This window comes from Zootoca vivipara, chromosome 1, assembly GCF_965207765.1.
Source record: "Zootoca vivipara chromosome 1, rZooViv2.hap1.1, whole genome shotgun sequence".
In the NCBI taxonomy this organism is placed as follows: domain Eukaryota; kingdom Metazoa; phylum Chordata; class Lepidosauria; order Squamata; family Lacertidae; genus Zootoca; species Zootoca vivipara.
The window spans coordinates 16303274-16321633 of record NC_142582.1 but is presented as its reverse complement, the minus strand read 5'-3'; the positions used below and the strand labels follow the sequence as shown (position 1 = coordinate 16321633).

The window sequence follows — 18360 nt, the reverse complement described above, 5'->3', positions numbered from 1 at the left end:
GAAACCTTTGGCCCTCCAGATGTTGCTAAATGACAACTCCCATCATCCTTTGCTTGCTGGGGCTGATGGGAATTGTAGTTCAGAAACAACCGGGGAGCCATTGAACTGAGAATGCAATAAAAACTCTTTTATATAAAATGATCTCCATTTAACATGCACCTTCATTGATTCTTTTTCTACTACCTCTCATTTATATTTAGGGTCACAAAGGTCCCCCTGGCATGCCTGGCATGCCTGGAATGAAAGGTCACCGAGTAAGTATTTTAACTTCAGCCAATGCATAGTAGAAGGCATATCAACAAGCGGTAATTCTCCCAGTTCTTGTATATAGCAGAATCTTACTCAAGCCAATGGGATGTTTGTTCACTCAAACACTTTTCTGAGCTAAACGCGCTGAAGCCCAAAAGACCAGGGCCCCAATTCAACCAGTTACTTTAGGCAGGATAAGGTAACTGCAATTAGCTTTTGTTGGCTTGGGGTCCGGTTGTTTTTAGCAAGTATTCACTGGCAGAGTCAGTGAAAAGTAGAAATATTCTGATATGAGTACAATTTTTCATTGGCACTGCTGTGTCTGGGCAATTTGTATGGAGAATTCTTTTTTCTCTATAGATTGGCTTTTGAGATATGCAGGCCCATTTCCTTGGATTTTGCATTCCTGGGGTTACCTTTTCTCTGGCATTGAGAACAGATTTTCAGAATTTCCCCTGAAGATTCTCCTTTATTTTTGTTTTCTATTATTTTAATCTGGTGGCTGCTATTTCCCTCCCATAGGAACGCGGGTGGTGCTGTGGTCTAAACCACTGAGCCTAGGGCTAGCCGATCAGAAGGTCGGCGGTTCAAATCCCCGTGACGGGGTGAGCTCCCACTGTTCAGTCCCAGCTCCTGCCCACCTAGCAGTCCGAAAGCACGTCAAAGTGCAAGTAGATAAATACGTACCGCTCCGACGGAAAGGTAAACGGTGTTTCTGTGCGCTGCTCTGGTTCTCCAGAAGCGGCTTAGTCATGCTGGCCACATGACCTGGAAGCTGTACGCCGGCTCCCTCGGACAGTAAAGCGAGATGAGCACCACAACCCCAGAATCGTCCACGACTGGACCTAATGGTCCGTGGTACCTTTACCTTTTTTATTTCCCTCCCACAATGCTGTTTCCCTCTCCTGGTTGGAGAATCCAAAATGGTGTTCAGACTGGCAACACAATTGCTGTTGCTTCTACTTGAGAAACTGTTGAATAATGTTTCCTCCCCCTGTAGGATAAATAATAAATAGAAATTCTGTGAATTTTTTTTTTTAAAAAAACCCTCCCTGAAGTTTCTTTGACCATAGTTTAGGTAAATAATTTCTATTCATGCATCTCTACTCAGATGCAGGCAGAGCTTTTTTAAATAAAAAAAAAGTTTAGGGGTTACTCTCATTTTGACTCAAGAATATAACCATTTTATAGCTCAAATTGGGAAAATAAATACAGTAAATGGACAAAAGTACAAAGATTCACAAAATGTTTAGGGGTATGCGTACCCCCACGTCCCCCCAGAGGGGGGGAAAGCACTGGATGTAGGGGAAAATGAACAGAGCAAACTCTTTTGTTTATCAAAATGGGGGGGGGGGGAGAGAATGGCATTTTCCAAAGAGATGTGCTAATATATTTATTTCCTTTCACAAAGGGATTTGATGGAAGAGATGGTGCCAAAGGTGATTCAGGTGCTCCTGGTCTGAAGGTAAAATATGTTTATTCTACATACTGTACAGAACAGCTTCTACCAAATTAGGGATTGTTTTAAATGTATGTCTGAAGGGGCCATTAAGCTGTATTATGAGGCTGCATGCTTGGTTTGGTTGAAAGAGTGGATTATCCTGAATAAGGGATTTTTAAGTGCATTTAGCTAAACAATCGTCCAGCCTTCTCTACTTGTACAATAAGGTTTCCCAAACACAGGGGGGACTGTAAGTGGGTTCTGCCAAATGCAAAGTTGGAGTGAGAGTAGCATGCCACAGCCCCACGCCAGTTCCATGAATAGAATTAGCAATGCCTGAATAGAGTTTAGGGCGGCAATCTTATATACCCTTACCTGGGAGTAGGGATGGATGACAAATTCAGTTTGGTTCACAAGATACAATATATACGGTTGTCCTGTGGAGCTTTCTGAATTTTGCACTTCTCTGGCATAAAAGGTATACAAAATGTCTAATGTTGCAGGAAAGTGCACATTCTATTAATTAATGCATTCTATTAATAAAAACCACATACAAAAATGCCTCGTATGAGGGGGAAATTGCTTGCCAAAAATGTGTACATTAGGCAAAACTACAGTTGAAATGATGTACATTGTGAGAAATGTGCCTACGAATTTTCACAAGGACTACATATATATTTCTCAAATCGATGTCAAAATGTGTGAACTTGAACTTAAGAATGGAAAAATGAGAAACTGAGAGAAAACTTGAGACTGACAGGTTCTACCGTCCCTATCTAAAAGCAAGCCATGCCGAAATCAGTGGCGCTTTCTTCATTCTGAGGCCGAGTAAACCTGTATAGGATCGCACCATAGTATTTGTCTAATTATATTATTTTTGCAACCCCCTTCACACAATTAATTTAAGAAGAATAGGGAAATATTTACCATTTCACACAAGGTTCTAATTCCAGAGATCCCTGTGTTCAGCAAAGGCCTGCCGAAACTCTACAACACACAAAGACCTCTTTACATGCTCACCCAGTCATCTTTGGCGATGTTGATCAATTGTTGTGGGGGTGAAGAAAGGAAATAAGACGTCAATACTTACTTCCCAAGCAAATGATCAATCTCTCCTATGGCCCAATCCAGCCAGGATAGTGTAGACCAGTGATGGCCAAACTTGGGCCTCCAGTTGTTTTGGGACTACAACTCCCATCATTCCTAGCTAACAGGACCAGTGGCCAGGGATTACGGGAATTGAAGTCCCAAAACAGCTGGAGGCCTACGTTTGGCTATCACGGTGTAGGCAGATTTGACCTATGTATTGCATTTTTATTTTTATTTTACATATGAGGGTCTGATCCTGATATAATAGCCTGCTTCCATGAACTTATTGTCCTTGCTGGATCAGGGTAAAACATTTAATGATTCACAAAAAAGGAGGGGGGAAACAGTTTTCAAGACATACCAGCTAAAATATGAAACAATATATGCTGTATATTTATCCGGTGTTTTCTTTATTAAATAGGGTGAGAATGGTCTTCCTGGAGAAAATGGATCCCCCGGACCAATGGTAATTTGTTTATTTCCAAACAATTGAGTAGGAAGTCTCAAAATAAATACTTGACGGAACATTCAGCTATTGGATTAAATGTATGTGCATTGTGCCCTTTGATATGAATATTTCCAGGGCAGCCCACACAGGAAAACCAAGGCAAAATATTAAGATGACCATTATTATTATTATTATTATTATTATTATTATTATTATTATTTTTAAAAAATGTAAATAAAACAAGTATAATAGATATAGAAGAATCACATAGGAGCAGTTAAAAACCTGGAAAATTGAAACAGTTTTGTTTTCCTCTGGCTCAAAAAGATAGCAAAGTAGAAGCCGTAAATGGGGGAAGATTCGTAAATGGAATTCCACAGCTGAGAAAGTCACCTGCCTCACTTCAAAAGATGGGGGTATCAAATAGAGCACCTCTGATGATTGCGATATCAGTTTATGACAGGCTATTATGGAGGCAGGGTGTTCCTTCAAGGATCACTCTCCAATTCAAGCTGTATAGGGTTTCAAAGATAAGCACTTCCCTTTTGAATAGCCTGCAGAATTGAGCTAGTAGCCTGTGGAGTTGTTTAACAACCAGTAATATATACTACCACCTGCTAGTCGATTTTTCATTTGTTCCCTTTTGAGAAGATTCCATGCTGTTATCCATTTCTGTTGTCCAAAAAAGGGCTTCCTACTACACAAGATCAATTATCCCTTAGCAGCTAAGTATACATAGAGCTGGTAGGTATATAAAATAATGCGGGTGGCACTGTGGTCTAAACCCCTGGGCCTTTTGGGCGTGCCAATCAGAAGGTCGGCGGTTTGAATCCGCACGACGGAGTGAGCTCCCGTTGCTCTGTCCCAGCTCCTGCCAACCTAGCAATTCGAAAGCCTACCAGTGCAAGTAGATAAATAGGTACCGCTGTGGTGGGAAGGTAAACAATGTTTCCATGCACTCTGGTTTCCGTCGCAGTGTCCCATTGTGCCAGAAGCGGTTTAGTCCTGTTGGCCACATGACCTATAAAGCTGTCTGTAGACAAACACTGGCTCCCTCAGCCTGAAAGCGAGATGAGTGCCACAACCCCATAGTTGCCTTTGACTAGACTTAACCGTCTAGGGGTCCTTTATCTTTTATTTTATTTCATAAAATGATGGAAGGATTGAACTGTGGAGATGGTGTCCTCCTAAATAGACACTGCCTCCTCCAAGCCACACCAGCTTCTATGGGCAGTGAATCCCAAGACACATGATCAAAATAGTCTGACTATGGGTCCAAAATCTTAAAGAGTCGTTGATGGTGTTTCTTTGATATACCGTAGGTTTCCCAGCTATCCAGTCAGTGACGAATACTTTTAAACAAAATGTGTTTGATTGCCATTCCTTAACAGAATGTCATATATGTTCATTAGGGTCCAAGAGGTCAGCCTGGCGAAAGAGGAAGACCGGGAGCTCCAGGAAGTGCTGTAAGTTACTGAACCAAAACTTCACATTGACATCTGTTTTTCAGTCCTTCAGGCAAGGCATCTACAGTAGGTCTCAAGAATCCTGGAAGGTAACATGCAGAGACAGAATTTTCTCATGGTTACCTCTGGTTTTCTTGTGTGCTCTGTACAAAAGGAGACGACAATGAGTGTGTTTGGAGAAAGGCTCTGTATGTTACAAAACTACCATCCATGCAGAAGAGGGAGGTTTTGGCAGGCTGAGAAGAAACCCCAAGGATTGCAGAAGCTCAAGAAAAATATTGGGATTGGGGGCTAAACTGGGGAGGGTGTGCAGACAAGACCAGTGAATATGCCCAGTGAATATACAGTGAATCTCTACATGTTCTGTGCAGAGATTTGTCTGTGATTGTTGTTGCTGTTGTTGTTGTTGTTGTTGTTGTTGTTGTTGTTGTTGTTGTTAATATGCTTATTGATGACATTTTAAAATCAATAAGTATATTAAAAACAACATTATTATTATTATTATTATTATTATTATTATTATTATTATTATTATTGCAATCCTAGATAGGATTGCATCCTCCATGCTTTATTGGAGGCCTGGTGACTGACTGTCAGGAGTGGTGAACTATTTATACTGTATATCCTCCACTCCTTTGGCACTGATGCCCCCAAATTCTGTGTTTTTTTATTTTCCAAGTATATCCCCAGTGCTTGTAGTAAGAATCGATTTATTCCCCCCCCCCCATGCCAGGATTCTGGGACGCAGGTGGCACTGTGGGTTAAACCACAGAGCCTAGGGCTTGCTGATCAGAAGGTCGGCGGTTCAAATCCCTGTGACGGGGTGAGCTCCCGTTGCTCTGTCCCTGCTCCTGCCAACCTAGCAGTTCGAAAGCATGTCAAAGTGCAAATAGATAAATAGGTGGGATAATAGATGTGCAAATAGATAAATACCTCCAGTGGGAAGGTAAACGGCATTTCTGTGTGCTGCTCTGGTTCACCATACTATACATCAGGCATGGCCAACAGGTAGATCGGGATCTACCGGTAGATCCCCAGGACGTTTCTGGTAGATCGCGGGTAGATTGTGGGTTCCTTAGTGATCGCCAGCCTAAAAGAAAAGAAAGAGCTCTCCCCCTAAAAAAATACCTCAAGAACTCTTGTCTCTCCCCCACAAAAAAAGCTCAATAACTGTGAGCAATACTGAGCTTACCAGTATGTGTGTGACTGTGTTAGTGCATTGCACAGAAGTGCTGGATTGCTCCCTGTCCCTCTTGCCTGCCTAGAGCTCCCCGGCTCCTCCTCCCTCATGCCGGCAGAGAGGGAGGGGTGTGTGTGAGTTTGCGTGTGAGAGGAAAGCGGGAGCCGCGACTCACAGAGGGATTCCCCCCCCCCTGTCCCTGTCTCTTTGAGCCACTGGGAGCCAGCTAGCGAGAGAGAGGTGGGTGGGAGAGAGAGAGAGAGAGGTGGATGGGTGCCCCTAGCTGAGGGGGTGGGGGAGAAAGAGAGGGAGGGAGGTGGATGGGTGCCCCTAGCTGAGCCCCAAAAAGGTTACCAAATCTGGTCACCCCCCTTTCCTTCTCCCTGAAAAAGCTCAACAACTTTGAGCCGAACCCCCCAAAATGGGGGTAGATCACTGCCAGATTTTGATTCTGAAAGTAGATCACAGTCTCTTGGAAGTTGGCCACCCCTGCTATACATACTAACGTTTGTTTACTTTGTTGTGCTTGGCAGCCATTATTCAAAAGGCATTTTTAAAACTGCCTTTCTTGAAGATTTTGTCCCCTCGTTTCTCCCCTCTCAAACCCATTGGTTCCAGATTCATCACCCAGAGCTCCAATGTGCACATAAAATTCCTGAAACTCCAAAGTTTCTGGTGAGGAGCAAGTTCAGTGTTCGCGATGAGAGGAATTCACACATGCAGTTTTCTTCCTTTCCTTACAAACTTATGTTTGTTTGTTTAAAAGAGGGAAACGTATTAATATTTTTCCGTGTCAGATTTTGTTTGTTCCTAATGTATTTAATTCCATTTGCAGGGCGGTCGTGGTAATGACGGGTCTCCTGGAGCAGCTGGCCAACCCGTAAGTAACTGTGCATTGTGTAGCTATCAGCCACTCTGCATGTATTCAAATGCTGACCTGTTTATAACTCGGAGTACATCTAGCCCATATATTATATTAAGTGCTGCTGAATTGCAAGCAAGACATAAAGCACTTCTGGCTTCCCACAATGAAGGCAATGACCAAAGTAAATCTTCAGATGAATTGTGTTTCAGATATTACATTTGTTGAAGAGAATCAGTAGTGCCAGGCAACCTGCATCACTAAAACAATGCCTGGTCCTTTTGTTATTTGCACTGGTATCTTCTGCTTCCGAATGTTCATCCCACACCCTAGTAGTCTCTTGTTTTATTCAAACACTTGCTAAGTTCCATCTAAAAATCTAAAAAGAAAAGAAAAGTTGAGAGCTCACCCCCTGTGCACTCTCGAGAAGTAGTGACAGAAGGGACGGGTAGAGATCCAACAAAAATATATGAAGCTATCTAGTCACGTCTCTCTGAACAGCATTTAGACTGAAATTCTTCTCAGGTTATTGACTCATGATCAAAATCTAAAACCACAGTTTCCATATGTACTGAGAAAACCCAGACAATGTTAGGCATGTCTCAGTCCACTGAACAGAGTGGAATTTAAACGGGTTTACGCCATGCCATCTTGATTTTAACAAGAGTCTTCCCTGCGATTGGGAGTCAAAGTCTGTGGCTGAAGTGAAAGCCTCACCACATGAGAGCAGCTGGGCCAATTTGCCCTTGCCGTGCCACTTTCCCCTGGGGAAACCCGATGTTTACTGCTGAATCGGAGCAAATGTTTGCTCCAGACTGACTTTGCTCTGATTTATTGCTAAAGAGCTGGTTTCCCAGGGGAAAGCAGTGGGAAAAGTAGAAAACCGCTTAGACTCATACTTTCTAGACATGGGACAGGTGCAAGTTTGGATGAGCTCTAAGTCTCCATTCCATCACATGCAGTGGGACTTAGCCAAGAGACTGATGTGTGCTAGCATCTGCCCTTATGAAATCCAAGTTTTAATCTGGCATACTGCAAGGACCAGTGTATAACCATTCATGTGATCATAACCCAAGCTTCCTGAGACCTGTAATATTTATATATTGTTGTTATATCCATATCCTGCTTTTTCAGTAAAAATTAATAGTCAAATTTACTTACAACATATTTAAAATCACACAACATCAACATGTTGACCACAGTTTTTTTTAATGTGAAAGTTAAGGAACAGGCCATAGAAGATAGATATAAAATCTAGGGAGTTGTTGTTTTTGTTGTTGGTTATTGTTGTTGTTGGTAGTTGTTGTTGTTGTTGGTTGTTGTTGTTGGTTGTTGTTGTTGTTGTTTAGGAAACCAAAAATTTGTGCGAACAAGATGATGGAAGTCCATCAGAGATGAACAAAATGAACCTCTCTTAGTGGGGAGTCCCACAACCTAGGTGTGACTACAGAGAAGGCCCTCTGTTTTTTGCAGTGATCAAATGCAGCTTATGGCTTTGTGAGAGCCCCTAGGCTGGATACCTGAGCTCATGTTCTGTGCTTGATGTGTCACTTCCTGCAGGTATCTTGTATCTAATGAGTATCTGCTTGTGATGGTGAAGGTAACCTTCCAGAGTTACACATTCAGAAAGGGAAAGATTTTGTTCATACGTGTTCATTGTTTGTTCATTGTTCATCGTCTCTCGGTTGTTTTCATTAGCAACTATTTATTCTCATAAGAATATGACACATCTAATACTTTTTTAAAAAAATAATGACCTATACCATGTTTTCTTCCAATAATAATATTGTTGTTGCTGCTGTTTTTTAAGGGTCCCCCAGGCCCTCCTGGACCTTCAGGATTTCCTGGTTCTCCAGGGTTTAAGGTATCTATCCTATTCTATCCTACCGCTTTCTATCCTATATGTTTGCCTTTCAATGAATATCTCATATATGTCTCATCTGCGATCCTAAGGACGTTTTGCTGAAATCCACAAATAGATGAAGTTATGATGTTTTATCAAAAATAGCTCTTGGGTCTAGGTTTTTCACTAACGGGGTGTTTCTTATCTATGAATAGCATGTGAAGTGGTTATTCCTCCCCCTGCCCCCCAAAATCATACAGTGTGATTTTAATTGAAACACTTGTGGATTTGAATGGCCAAGCTCCACATTTAAAATCTTCTCCATTGACGCAAACGTAACAAGGCACTGTGTAGATATCTACAAGAGGATTTTCAGTGCCTCATTGATTATGGTTTTCAGTATCCCCTCGTGGGGAGAGTCAGAATGGTAAAAAATAAAATAAAAATGTATGTGTTTGGTGTTGATGTATCCTTAGTTTCCACTAACCTTTTTGGAAAACAATTCCCTGCACCCTTTCCTTCACATTCTAAATAGCAACAATTATTGAGAGAGCATGGCAAACATATTTGCTGACATTACTTTGTGCTGAAGAAGAATATATTCAGCAACTGATTGTCATGTCCCTCGTGTGATGTGATCCAGGGCTGGCTCTATGACCAGGCTGGATGGCGCAGGGCACCAGGGGGGCGCCGCACAGCTGCGCCTGCCCGCCACGCTGGGAAACGGGGCGGGGCGGGGGCGCCGGAGGGATCCATCGCACCAGGGCACCAAATATACTTAAGAAGGCCCTGATGTGATCTTTCACTTAATGAAACCATCGGAAGAAACTCCAATGAAAATCCTCATTATTACATTTTTCCCCCCACAGTAATTTTTATTTAGTTTTCCATATGCAGTATCCAAATTCATTACTCATACACAACATTTTTCTTAACTTTGTATATACATAAATTTCTTTCAAAGTACAAGAAAAGTAAAAAGTAAAAAAAAGAACACCAAGAAGTAGAAAAATAAAATAAGAAATAAAATAAAACACGACAAGCTGGGAAATAAAAAAGGGGGAGAAAACATTTCTGTAAAACTGACATTAAAATACAAATACTGAAATGTGACTTTCACCCTACCTTCATCTGCCTTTTTAAAGTCTTACTTTAACTTGTGCAGTTTCACATTCTTTATGCGTTAAATCATGAGTCCATTTTTATCCACATTTTAACGATCATCTAAATTCCGTTTTCATACTTATGTCATCATTATTACATATTTTACATGGCTGTTTATAATTGTATATATTTTAAATTTTTATATATGGATGTTTTGTGATAGCCTATACCGTATTTGGAATGCCTGAAAAAGGTTTGGCGAAGTAAGATGAAATCATCAGGCTACTGAGTTTTGTTTGTTTAAACCGATTGCTTGCTCTCTTCTTTCCAGGGTGAAACTGGCCCTGTTGGCCCCCCTGGCTCTAGTGGGTCTCCTGGAACAAGAGGAGAACCTGGTCCTCAAGGACAGCCTGGTGGTCCCGGTCCTGCTGTAAGTATCATATGCCCTTTATAAACCCATGCATTGGTTTACTCACCTAGTACAATCTGTTTCATAGAGACATTTTAAAAGCTTGCTTCCATGAATGTCAACATTATTACCTATTCTCTTTTTTCAGTTCTATTTTATTAAGTTTCAACATTTTAACTCATACAATCAAAACACAGTTTTGTCTTTTCTCTTATTTTTGTCAGCTTCCAACCTCGTTTTCCATGGAGCTGTCGTTTCTCCCCTTCTGCTTCACCCCATCTATCAAGTTATAACCACAATACAGTGGTACCTCGGTTTATGAACACAATTGGTTCCGGAAGTCTGTTCATAAACTGAAGCGTTCATAAACTGAAGCGAACTTTCCCATTGAAAGTAATGGAAAGTGGATTAATCCGTTCCAGACAGTCCGCGGAGTACTTAAACTGAAGCGTTCATAAACTGAAGCAAACTTTCCCATTGAAAGTAATGGAAAGTGGATTAATCCGTTCCAGACGGGTCCGCGGAGTACTTAAACTGAAATGTTCATAAACTGAAGCATGGGTGTAATTGGTTCCGGAAGTCTGTTCATAAACTGAAGTGTTCATAAACTGAAGTGAACTTTCCCATTGAAAGTAATGGAAAATGAATTAATCCGTTCCAGATGGGTCCGCAGCGTTCATAAACCGAAAATTCATAAACCGAGGTGTTCATAACCCGAGGTTCCACTGTATTATAATCTAATTACTTCTGTTGCTCATAGCTCAAATCCTACTCACGAGTTCGCCATGCAATAAAATTTCTTTAAATAGTCCGAAAAAGGCATCCATTCTTCCATAAAACACTCATCATTAGAATCTCTTGATTTTGCTGTTAATTTTGCCAGTTCTGCATAGTCCATCATCTTGCTTATCCATTCTTCTTCAGTTGGAACGTCTTTTTCCTTCCATTTCTGCACATATAGAATCCTAGCTGCTGTTGTTACATACATAAACAACTTTTAACACTTTTTGTGGGATTTCTGCCCCTATAATCCCTGACAGAAACACTTCGGGCTTTTTCAATAGACTCATTTTAAGCATCTTTTTATCTTATCATGTATCATTTCCCAAAATACCCTCGCTTTCTTGCAAATCCACCACAAATATATGTAAAAAAAAACCCACCATCTACCTGTTTACACTTCCAGTAATTATTAGGAACCTTCTTATACATTTTAGATAATCAGTTAGGTGCCAAGTACCATCTATACGGCATTTTCATATAATTTTCTTTCAGAGCATAGCAAGCAGTAAATTTTACATCTACTTTCCGCAGCTTTTTCCATGCACTCATTTCTAAACATTATTACCTATTCTCTCTAGGGTCCTGGAGGTAGAGATGGAAGTCCTGGTGCAAAAGGTCCCCCAGTAAGTAATCCTGCTGTCATACCACATTGTCTGTGTCTGTGGTCTGAGCTGCCATTTTTTTCAATATCGCATGGGACTTTGTAAATTTGAGCACATTTTCTTTACGCACAGGGTCCTGCTGGCATGTCTGGTGCTCCTGGACTGAGTGGAGGCCGTGGTCCTCCTGGCCCCCCGGGTACCAATGGAATCCCTGGACAAAGAGGTCCAGCTGTAAGTCACCAGCTCTTCTTTGTCAAGTTTACATGAAAATTGGATTCAGGAAAACAACTTCTGCAATCCTATAGATCAGGCATGTCCAACAGGGAGATCATGATCTACCGGTAAATCACTGGACGTTTGTGGTAGATCACTGGCTCCCCCCAAAGAAGCTCAACAGCTTTGGCTCCCCTAAAAAAAGCTCAGCAACTTTGACCTGAACCCCTAAAAAGGGCCTTCCTTCTCCCAAAAAGAAGCTCAACAACTTTGACCTGAACCCCCCAAAATGGGGTAGATCACAGTCTCCTGGGAGCTGGCCCCCCCTGCTATAGATGTTAGAAAACAACACCTGCAATCTATACAGTACTTATAGGCACAAGGATATGATTTGAACCTAATTGGGAAGGATTATCTTTTGAGCTTCCAACTTTCCATGTTTCCTCCTGAAAACTATTACATCTTGTCTCCAACATTTTGCTGTTATTATCGATATATGTCCGGGAATAACCTGAATCATAGGGTTGGGGAATGCATCCTCAGGCAGAGCAGTCATCCCCGTCCTCCCAGCGGTTTAAGAGGCAGGGATAGACACAGACACTGAGCAGCTTTGGCAGGAGTTACCTAGCTACAAGATAATGGAAAGAGAAACAGAAGGGAGGGAACAGCCAGCAGAGATGTCATTAGAGAGTGTGGGGGACCCACCCTCCCCAAGAACTAGGAGGTCTGTCTGTATTAGAGAACAAAGAATGCAGAGTGGAGGAGGAACTTCCTGTTGGTGCCCAGGATGTTGCAGGGGATGGAAGGGGGAGGATTTAGAGTAGCCAACTGCTCTCCTAGTGGAGAGATGTGGATTTTTGCTTGCAACCACATGATTGAATAAAAAAAGACTATAAATTATAAGATGCTCATTAATTCTTATATGTGAAGTTACCAACAGGAGGAGAGAACCCTCCATGCCTTGACAATATAATACAAATGGGGATTGTATTATTAAAGATAAGAAAATATTTTACTAGATATAGTGGCACGGCAAATAAAAATGTGTAACTTATAGGATGGGTTCAGTCATGCTTGGGAATAATTCCATGTGTCTTGCATCCTAAATAGTAAGAATTATTGGGAGATCATGGCAGACAATGGGTCATGTTTGTTGACAATACTTTGTGCTCAAGCTGAATATTCAGCAGCAGATTTCACTTGATTGCTCTTCACTTGCCTACTCAACACTAAGGGTGTGACCCAAGCGCATTGAAAAGCCATGTTTGATCCAGGCATAATCATGCTTAGAGTAGCATCATTGAAATTAATGAGACTTAAGTTAGCTGTGACTAACCTGTCCCATTGATTTCAATGGGTCTACTCTATGTATGATTAAGTCCAAGCCACTGTGAGATTTTATGAAAGCTGTCATTGTAGTGTTTGATCTTTGCTGGCTCATTCAAACAAGCAAGTCAAGCAGTGAACACACATGTCTGAAACAGCTGTTAATCTTTACCACAGGGGCAGCTACCCTGTTGCAGAAAAATGACAAAGAGTGTCATGGCAAAAGCTTTAGTGCTGCAGAATCCACTTCACCGAATGCATACAACATGATCCTAAATCACAGAACAGCACAATTTTTCTCCTGGTGTGTGTGGTTCATTTGGTCTAAGTCAATGAAACATCACATTCTATAGGAAGTATAATGTGAGGTATAGGGATGTGGGTGGCACTGTGGTTGGCGGTTCGAATCCCCATGACAGGGTGAGCTCCCATAGCAGATCGAAAGCACACCAATGCAAGTAGATAAATAGGTACCGCTGTGGCGGGAAGGTAAACAGTGTTTGCATGCACTCTGGTTTCCGTCACAGTGTTCCAAGCTGTTTAGTCCTGCTGGTCACATGACCCGGAAAGCTGTCTGCGGACAAACGCCAGCTCCCTCAGCCTGAAAGCAAGATGAGCGCCCCACCACATAGTCTCCTTTGATTGGGCGTAACCATCCAGGGGTCCTTTACCTTTACGTTTTTATAATGTGAGGTGCTTCACCTGCTGGAACAATTGCTGCTTAATAAGTCTTTCAGTTAAGTTTTAAGGGTTGTATGTTCTCTTTAGGGTGAACCTGGTAAGAATGGCGGAAAAGGAGAACCGGGACCAAGAGGTGAACGAGTGAGTATTTGTCGACCCATTACCTAGTAGGTTTGGATGGGGGGAACTGCTCATGGCAAATTGGTTTCAAAAGACACATTGCTGTAGTGAGATTTTATCTTTGGGACTCCTCCAGCTTTACCAGTTAATAATGTTTTGTTGTATTTCATTATAAGGGTGAAAATGGCACTCCCGGTGCTGCTGGTCCTCCAGGGGAAGAAGGCAAGGCAGGGGGTCCTGGTCAACCCGGCACAAATGGTATACCTGGAAGCCCAGGAGAACGGGTAAGTACTCAGCAGATCAGGTTTTAGACAAAGGGAAAGACACCTGTGAAATGACTCATGTGACCAACAGTGCAACCAGACCCATGTCTGCTCAGAATTGAGTTCAGCTGAGTTCAGTGGACTTACTTCCAACTAAGTATGGATAGGATTGCAACCTAAGTCCCACTGAAGCAGTGAAACATTAGCCTTGCCCAACTTAAGGGACTATTCAAAAGATGGTAAATTCAAGAGAATGTAATGGAGTAAGAGCGTTTTTCACTAGAAAAAAGCCAACGGGATTGTCATTCCTGAATTAAATTTTTTTTAGAAACAGTGTGGATTTGCAGTGGGGTCCCCAACTATAGCACTTTTCACCGTCAGTAGCATTCAATTGTAACCTCCTCCGTACAAAGACCTTGTCCTTTCATTAGATTAAGATAACTTTATTGTCATTGTCCCCTTGCCGGAACTACGAAATTACTTGGTTGCTACATCTGCTCAGATAAAGCATTCCGCATAATCCAAAATTACTACAAAACCTAATTAGAAACAGTAAATACAATACAAAATAACAAGTAAAATAAGATGACTTCAAAGTCTAGACTTTCCAGCTGGATCAGGTCCTGTGTACGTGAATTCTAGAGCAGCAACAGATAAACTTTTCATCCAAAGTGAAATGTCGCCCACGGTTATTCTTTTGACTAAATCTCATATATAATCTCACATATATATTGTTATGTGGATATCTCTGTACAAATAAAAGATTGAAAATGTATTTGACCTCTCTGCTTGGTTGGGATGCAGCATACATCAATGCATCCTTTTCCTCTGCTATTAAGTGACCCACAACATGAACATTTCTGTTGGTTTTTTCCTTCAGGGTGCTCCAGGTTTCCGTGGGCCTGCTGGCAGTAATGGACTTCCAGGTGAAAAGGTATACTCTTCTCTTCCTGCTAAACTGTTCACTTTCTACAATGCTTATTGTTTTTCCTCAAATTACAATACAACTTTATTTTTCCACAATCTGTTACTAATCCTATATTGTAATTTGTTTCAATATCATTTAAGGGTGGGCCTGGTGAACGAGGTTCTCCTGGTCCTGCAGGACAAAGAGGCGTTCAGGGTGAACCAGGACGTGATGGTAGCCCGGGTCTTCCAGGAATGAGAGTAAGTTAAAATACCTTCTGGATGGGATGGATAGATAGATAGATAGATAGATAGATAGATAGATAGATAGATAGATAGAGATAGATAGATAGATAGATAGATAGATAGATAGATAGATAGAGATGATATAAATATGGATGTGGGTGGCGCTGTGCTATAAAACACCGAGCCTTTTGGGCTTGCTGATCAGAAGGTTGGCGGTTCAAATCTCTTTGACGCAGTGAGCTCCTGTTGCTCTCTCCCAGCTTCTGCCAACCTAACAGTTCAAAAGCATACCAGCTCAAGTAGATAAAAGGGTACCGCTGCAGCAGGAAGGTAAATGGCATTTCCGTGCGCTCTGGTTTCCGTCACAATGTCCTGTTGCACCAGAAGTGGTTTAGTCATGCTGGCCACATGACCCAGAAATCTGTCTGTGGACCAACGCCAGCTCCCTCAGCCTGAGAACAAGATGATCGCTGCAACCCTATTGACTGGACTTATCTCTCCAGGGGGTCCTTTACACACACACACACACACACACACACACACACACACACACACACACACACACACTATTATATATATTCCAAATTAGTGATGGCTGAGATGACTATCTATAGTAACAAAGAGCTCATATGCCAATACTTTATTCTGCTGATAATTTAGATAATTCCCTGCCAGTGTCCTTGTCCTTGAGAATCCATTTACACCTATGCACTTAGTGGTCAATGCTTATAAAGAGCTGCGCTTCATTATACCGAAGAAATGGTGGACTTGTTTCTTGACTGCACCACTAGGACATCTTGAATTTGTCAACTTTCGAATTCCAAAAATGAGAGGTGATAAAAAGTTATAACATGACTTGGGAATTCAAAAGGAATTTTGGTTAAAGTAAATTTAGTTTTGCTAAGCAAGCAGAATTTGTATAAATCGTTGAAAATAATTGCCAAGCACTTGCAGTTATATTTTTAATTTATTTATTTAGCATTACCTTACATTTGCAGAAGGGAAAATTCAAATTATTTTGTTTTCCGAAAGCAGTTTGGGTGCTTTTGCACCAAAAGTAGACTTACCAAGCTAATAGTTGTCCATAATAATAGCAGATTTGAATTCTTCACACCCAAAACCAATTTTTAAGACCCTTCACTAGAGAGATTTGCAAAAAATTAAATTTCACCCCGTTAAAATGACGTGCCCTACCACTTAATAAAGCTTGTCTTTAAGGTTAATGCTGTAACAGTGGGGAAAATAAAATGCAACCCTAAAATGTCCTCTTACAAGCGGTCTCTTTCACACAAATACTATTTTCATTTACTTGTGCAGGGTTTAACAGGAAGCCCAGGAAGCCCAGGACAGGATGGAAAACCAGGTCCTTCTGTAAGTAAATAACTTTATGCCACTCCTGTTACCATCCTTGACTTTCACATCTATAATAAAACAAGCAAAGCGGCTTATTTAAATTTACTGAGTACATTGGTTTGCTCTGAAGTTATATTAGCAAAGCTTTTACTCTGGGTTTCATTAAATGGCACTGTCAACCCTATTTAGCTAACATTCATGGGAACACCAAATATTATTAGATGAACGTATACTTTCAGTGTCTTAGGGTTCTCTTGTTGTTGTTGTTGTTGTTGTTGTTGTTGTTGTTGTTGTTGTTGTTGCTGTTGTTGTGTGTGTGTTTTTTTAATCGTTCAGGAATGTTTAAAATGGCAGGGTACTCTAGAACTGTCTTTGTTTAATTTACAATAGCAAGATGATCCCTTGGGGGTTTCATATTTCTCTGTTGTTTCTTTATGTGCCCCTATACATTTAATTTACATTTCTTTTCATCAGGGGTCCCCGGGAGAATCAGGGCGAAGTGGTCCCCCAGGACCAGCAGGTCCGCGAGGTCAACCAGGCGTGATGGGTTTTCCTGGTCCCAAAGGTAGCGAGGTTAGTACAATCTGAAGAAGGTATACTTAAGAGGCCACACTTACTTATACTTACAGCTTCTATAAGCTCATGGTGCTGTGACTCAAACAGAATATCTGTTTCCAGTACTTTTTCTCCTACCAAAAAAAGAGGTGCCGGAACTCACTATGAACACCTTGTTCTCTTAGAATGGCAATGGCACCCACCTGAGAGGTGCTGGAACTGAGTTCCAGTGAGTTCCAGCTGAAAAAAACCCTGTCTGTTTCTACTTTGAGTATGGCATCACCGAATGTGTGTGACTGGACATTAATTATTGTTCTATCACATTATTTTGATAATAAGTAGAATATAGTATACTGAACCTTTATTGCTTTCAGTCCACAGCCATTGAAATTTTCCACTATTAAAAAAAAGATTTCAGAGATACATTTCAACTCTGCCATATGTTTTGTATTTCTTAGGGTTCACCAGGTAAAAATGGAGAGAGAGGTTCACCTGGACCTCCTGGCGGACTGGTGAGTAGAATTAATCAATCTGCTAGTACAGTAATTCCACATTATAAATTTATGGCATTCTGTTGACCATAACTAACACCAATTCTTATTATTTAACAGGGACAACCGGGAAAGGATGGCGAAGCGGGAGCACAAGGCCCTCCAGGACCTTCTGTAAGTAAGATACAGTGAGAAACCTGACAACAATTTCATAGACTCAGAGTTGGAAGGGGCCTCAAAGGTCATCTGCTCCAACCTGCTATTACTATTGGGTTGCAGCATCCCAATTATATCATATCTACTAAAATAGTAACTATTGGCTATAAAAAGACAAAGTAAATTCATCACCCATCCTATTTGTAATTCTGTCTGGGACTTCACTTGACATCAGGCAGTGGGGCACAAATTTCATCTGGTAACCATGCAAATTATTTTTTGATATTTAGGGGGAATGGGTATGTTTATTCCGATACCATTAGAAATGAGATTGAGGGGCAGCAGAGCAGGGAATCATTCATCAGTGATTCAGTATTTTTGCCACCGCCTTCTTCTTCTTCTTCTTCTTCTTCTTCTTCTTCTTCTTCTTCTTCTCCTCCTCCTCCTCCTCCTCCTCCTCCTCCTCCTCCTCCTCCTAATTGATTAGTGTTGCCTAATCTTATTGTTTCTTTATCTCAACATATCCAGGAACAAAACAATACAGATGTGCCAATGATGGAATGGTAGAGTGTGT

General features: G+C 41.3%; 1 protein-coding gene across 1 annotated transcript in view; it reads left to right on the top strand.

Annotated features, from left to right (window-relative positions):
- Nucleotides 1-18360, top strand: part of COL3A1 (collagen type III alpha 1 chain) — a 95778-nt gene that overhangs the window by 49821 nt on the left and 27597 nt on the right. Inside the window, exons 10-26 of the mRNA XM_035135841.3 lie at nt 201-254; nt 1661-1714; nt 3201-3245; nt 4640-4693; nt 6709-6753; nt 8546-8599; nt 10014-10112; nt 11453-11497; nt 11609-11707; nt 13784-13837; nt 13993-14100; nt 14960-15013; nt 15148-15246; nt 16549-16602; nt 17059-17157; nt 17598-17651; nt 17751-17804. Coding sequence (XP_034991732.3) covers nt 201-254; nt 1661-1714; nt 3201-3245; nt 4640-4693; nt 6709-6753; nt 8546-8599; nt 10014-10112; nt 11453-11497; nt 11609-11707; nt 13784-13837; nt 13993-14100; nt 14960-15013; nt 15148-15246; nt 16549-16602; nt 17059-17157; nt 17598-17651; nt 17751-17804 — 1125 coding nt within the window. The remainder of the gene's footprint in view (nt 1-200; nt 255-1660; nt 1715-3200; nt 3246-4639; nt 4694-6708; nt 6754-8545; nt 8600-10013; nt 10113-11452; nt 11498-11608; nt 11708-13783; nt 13838-13992; nt 14101-14959; nt 15014-15147; nt 15247-16548; nt 16603-17058; nt 17158-17597; nt 17652-17750; nt 17805-18360) is intronic.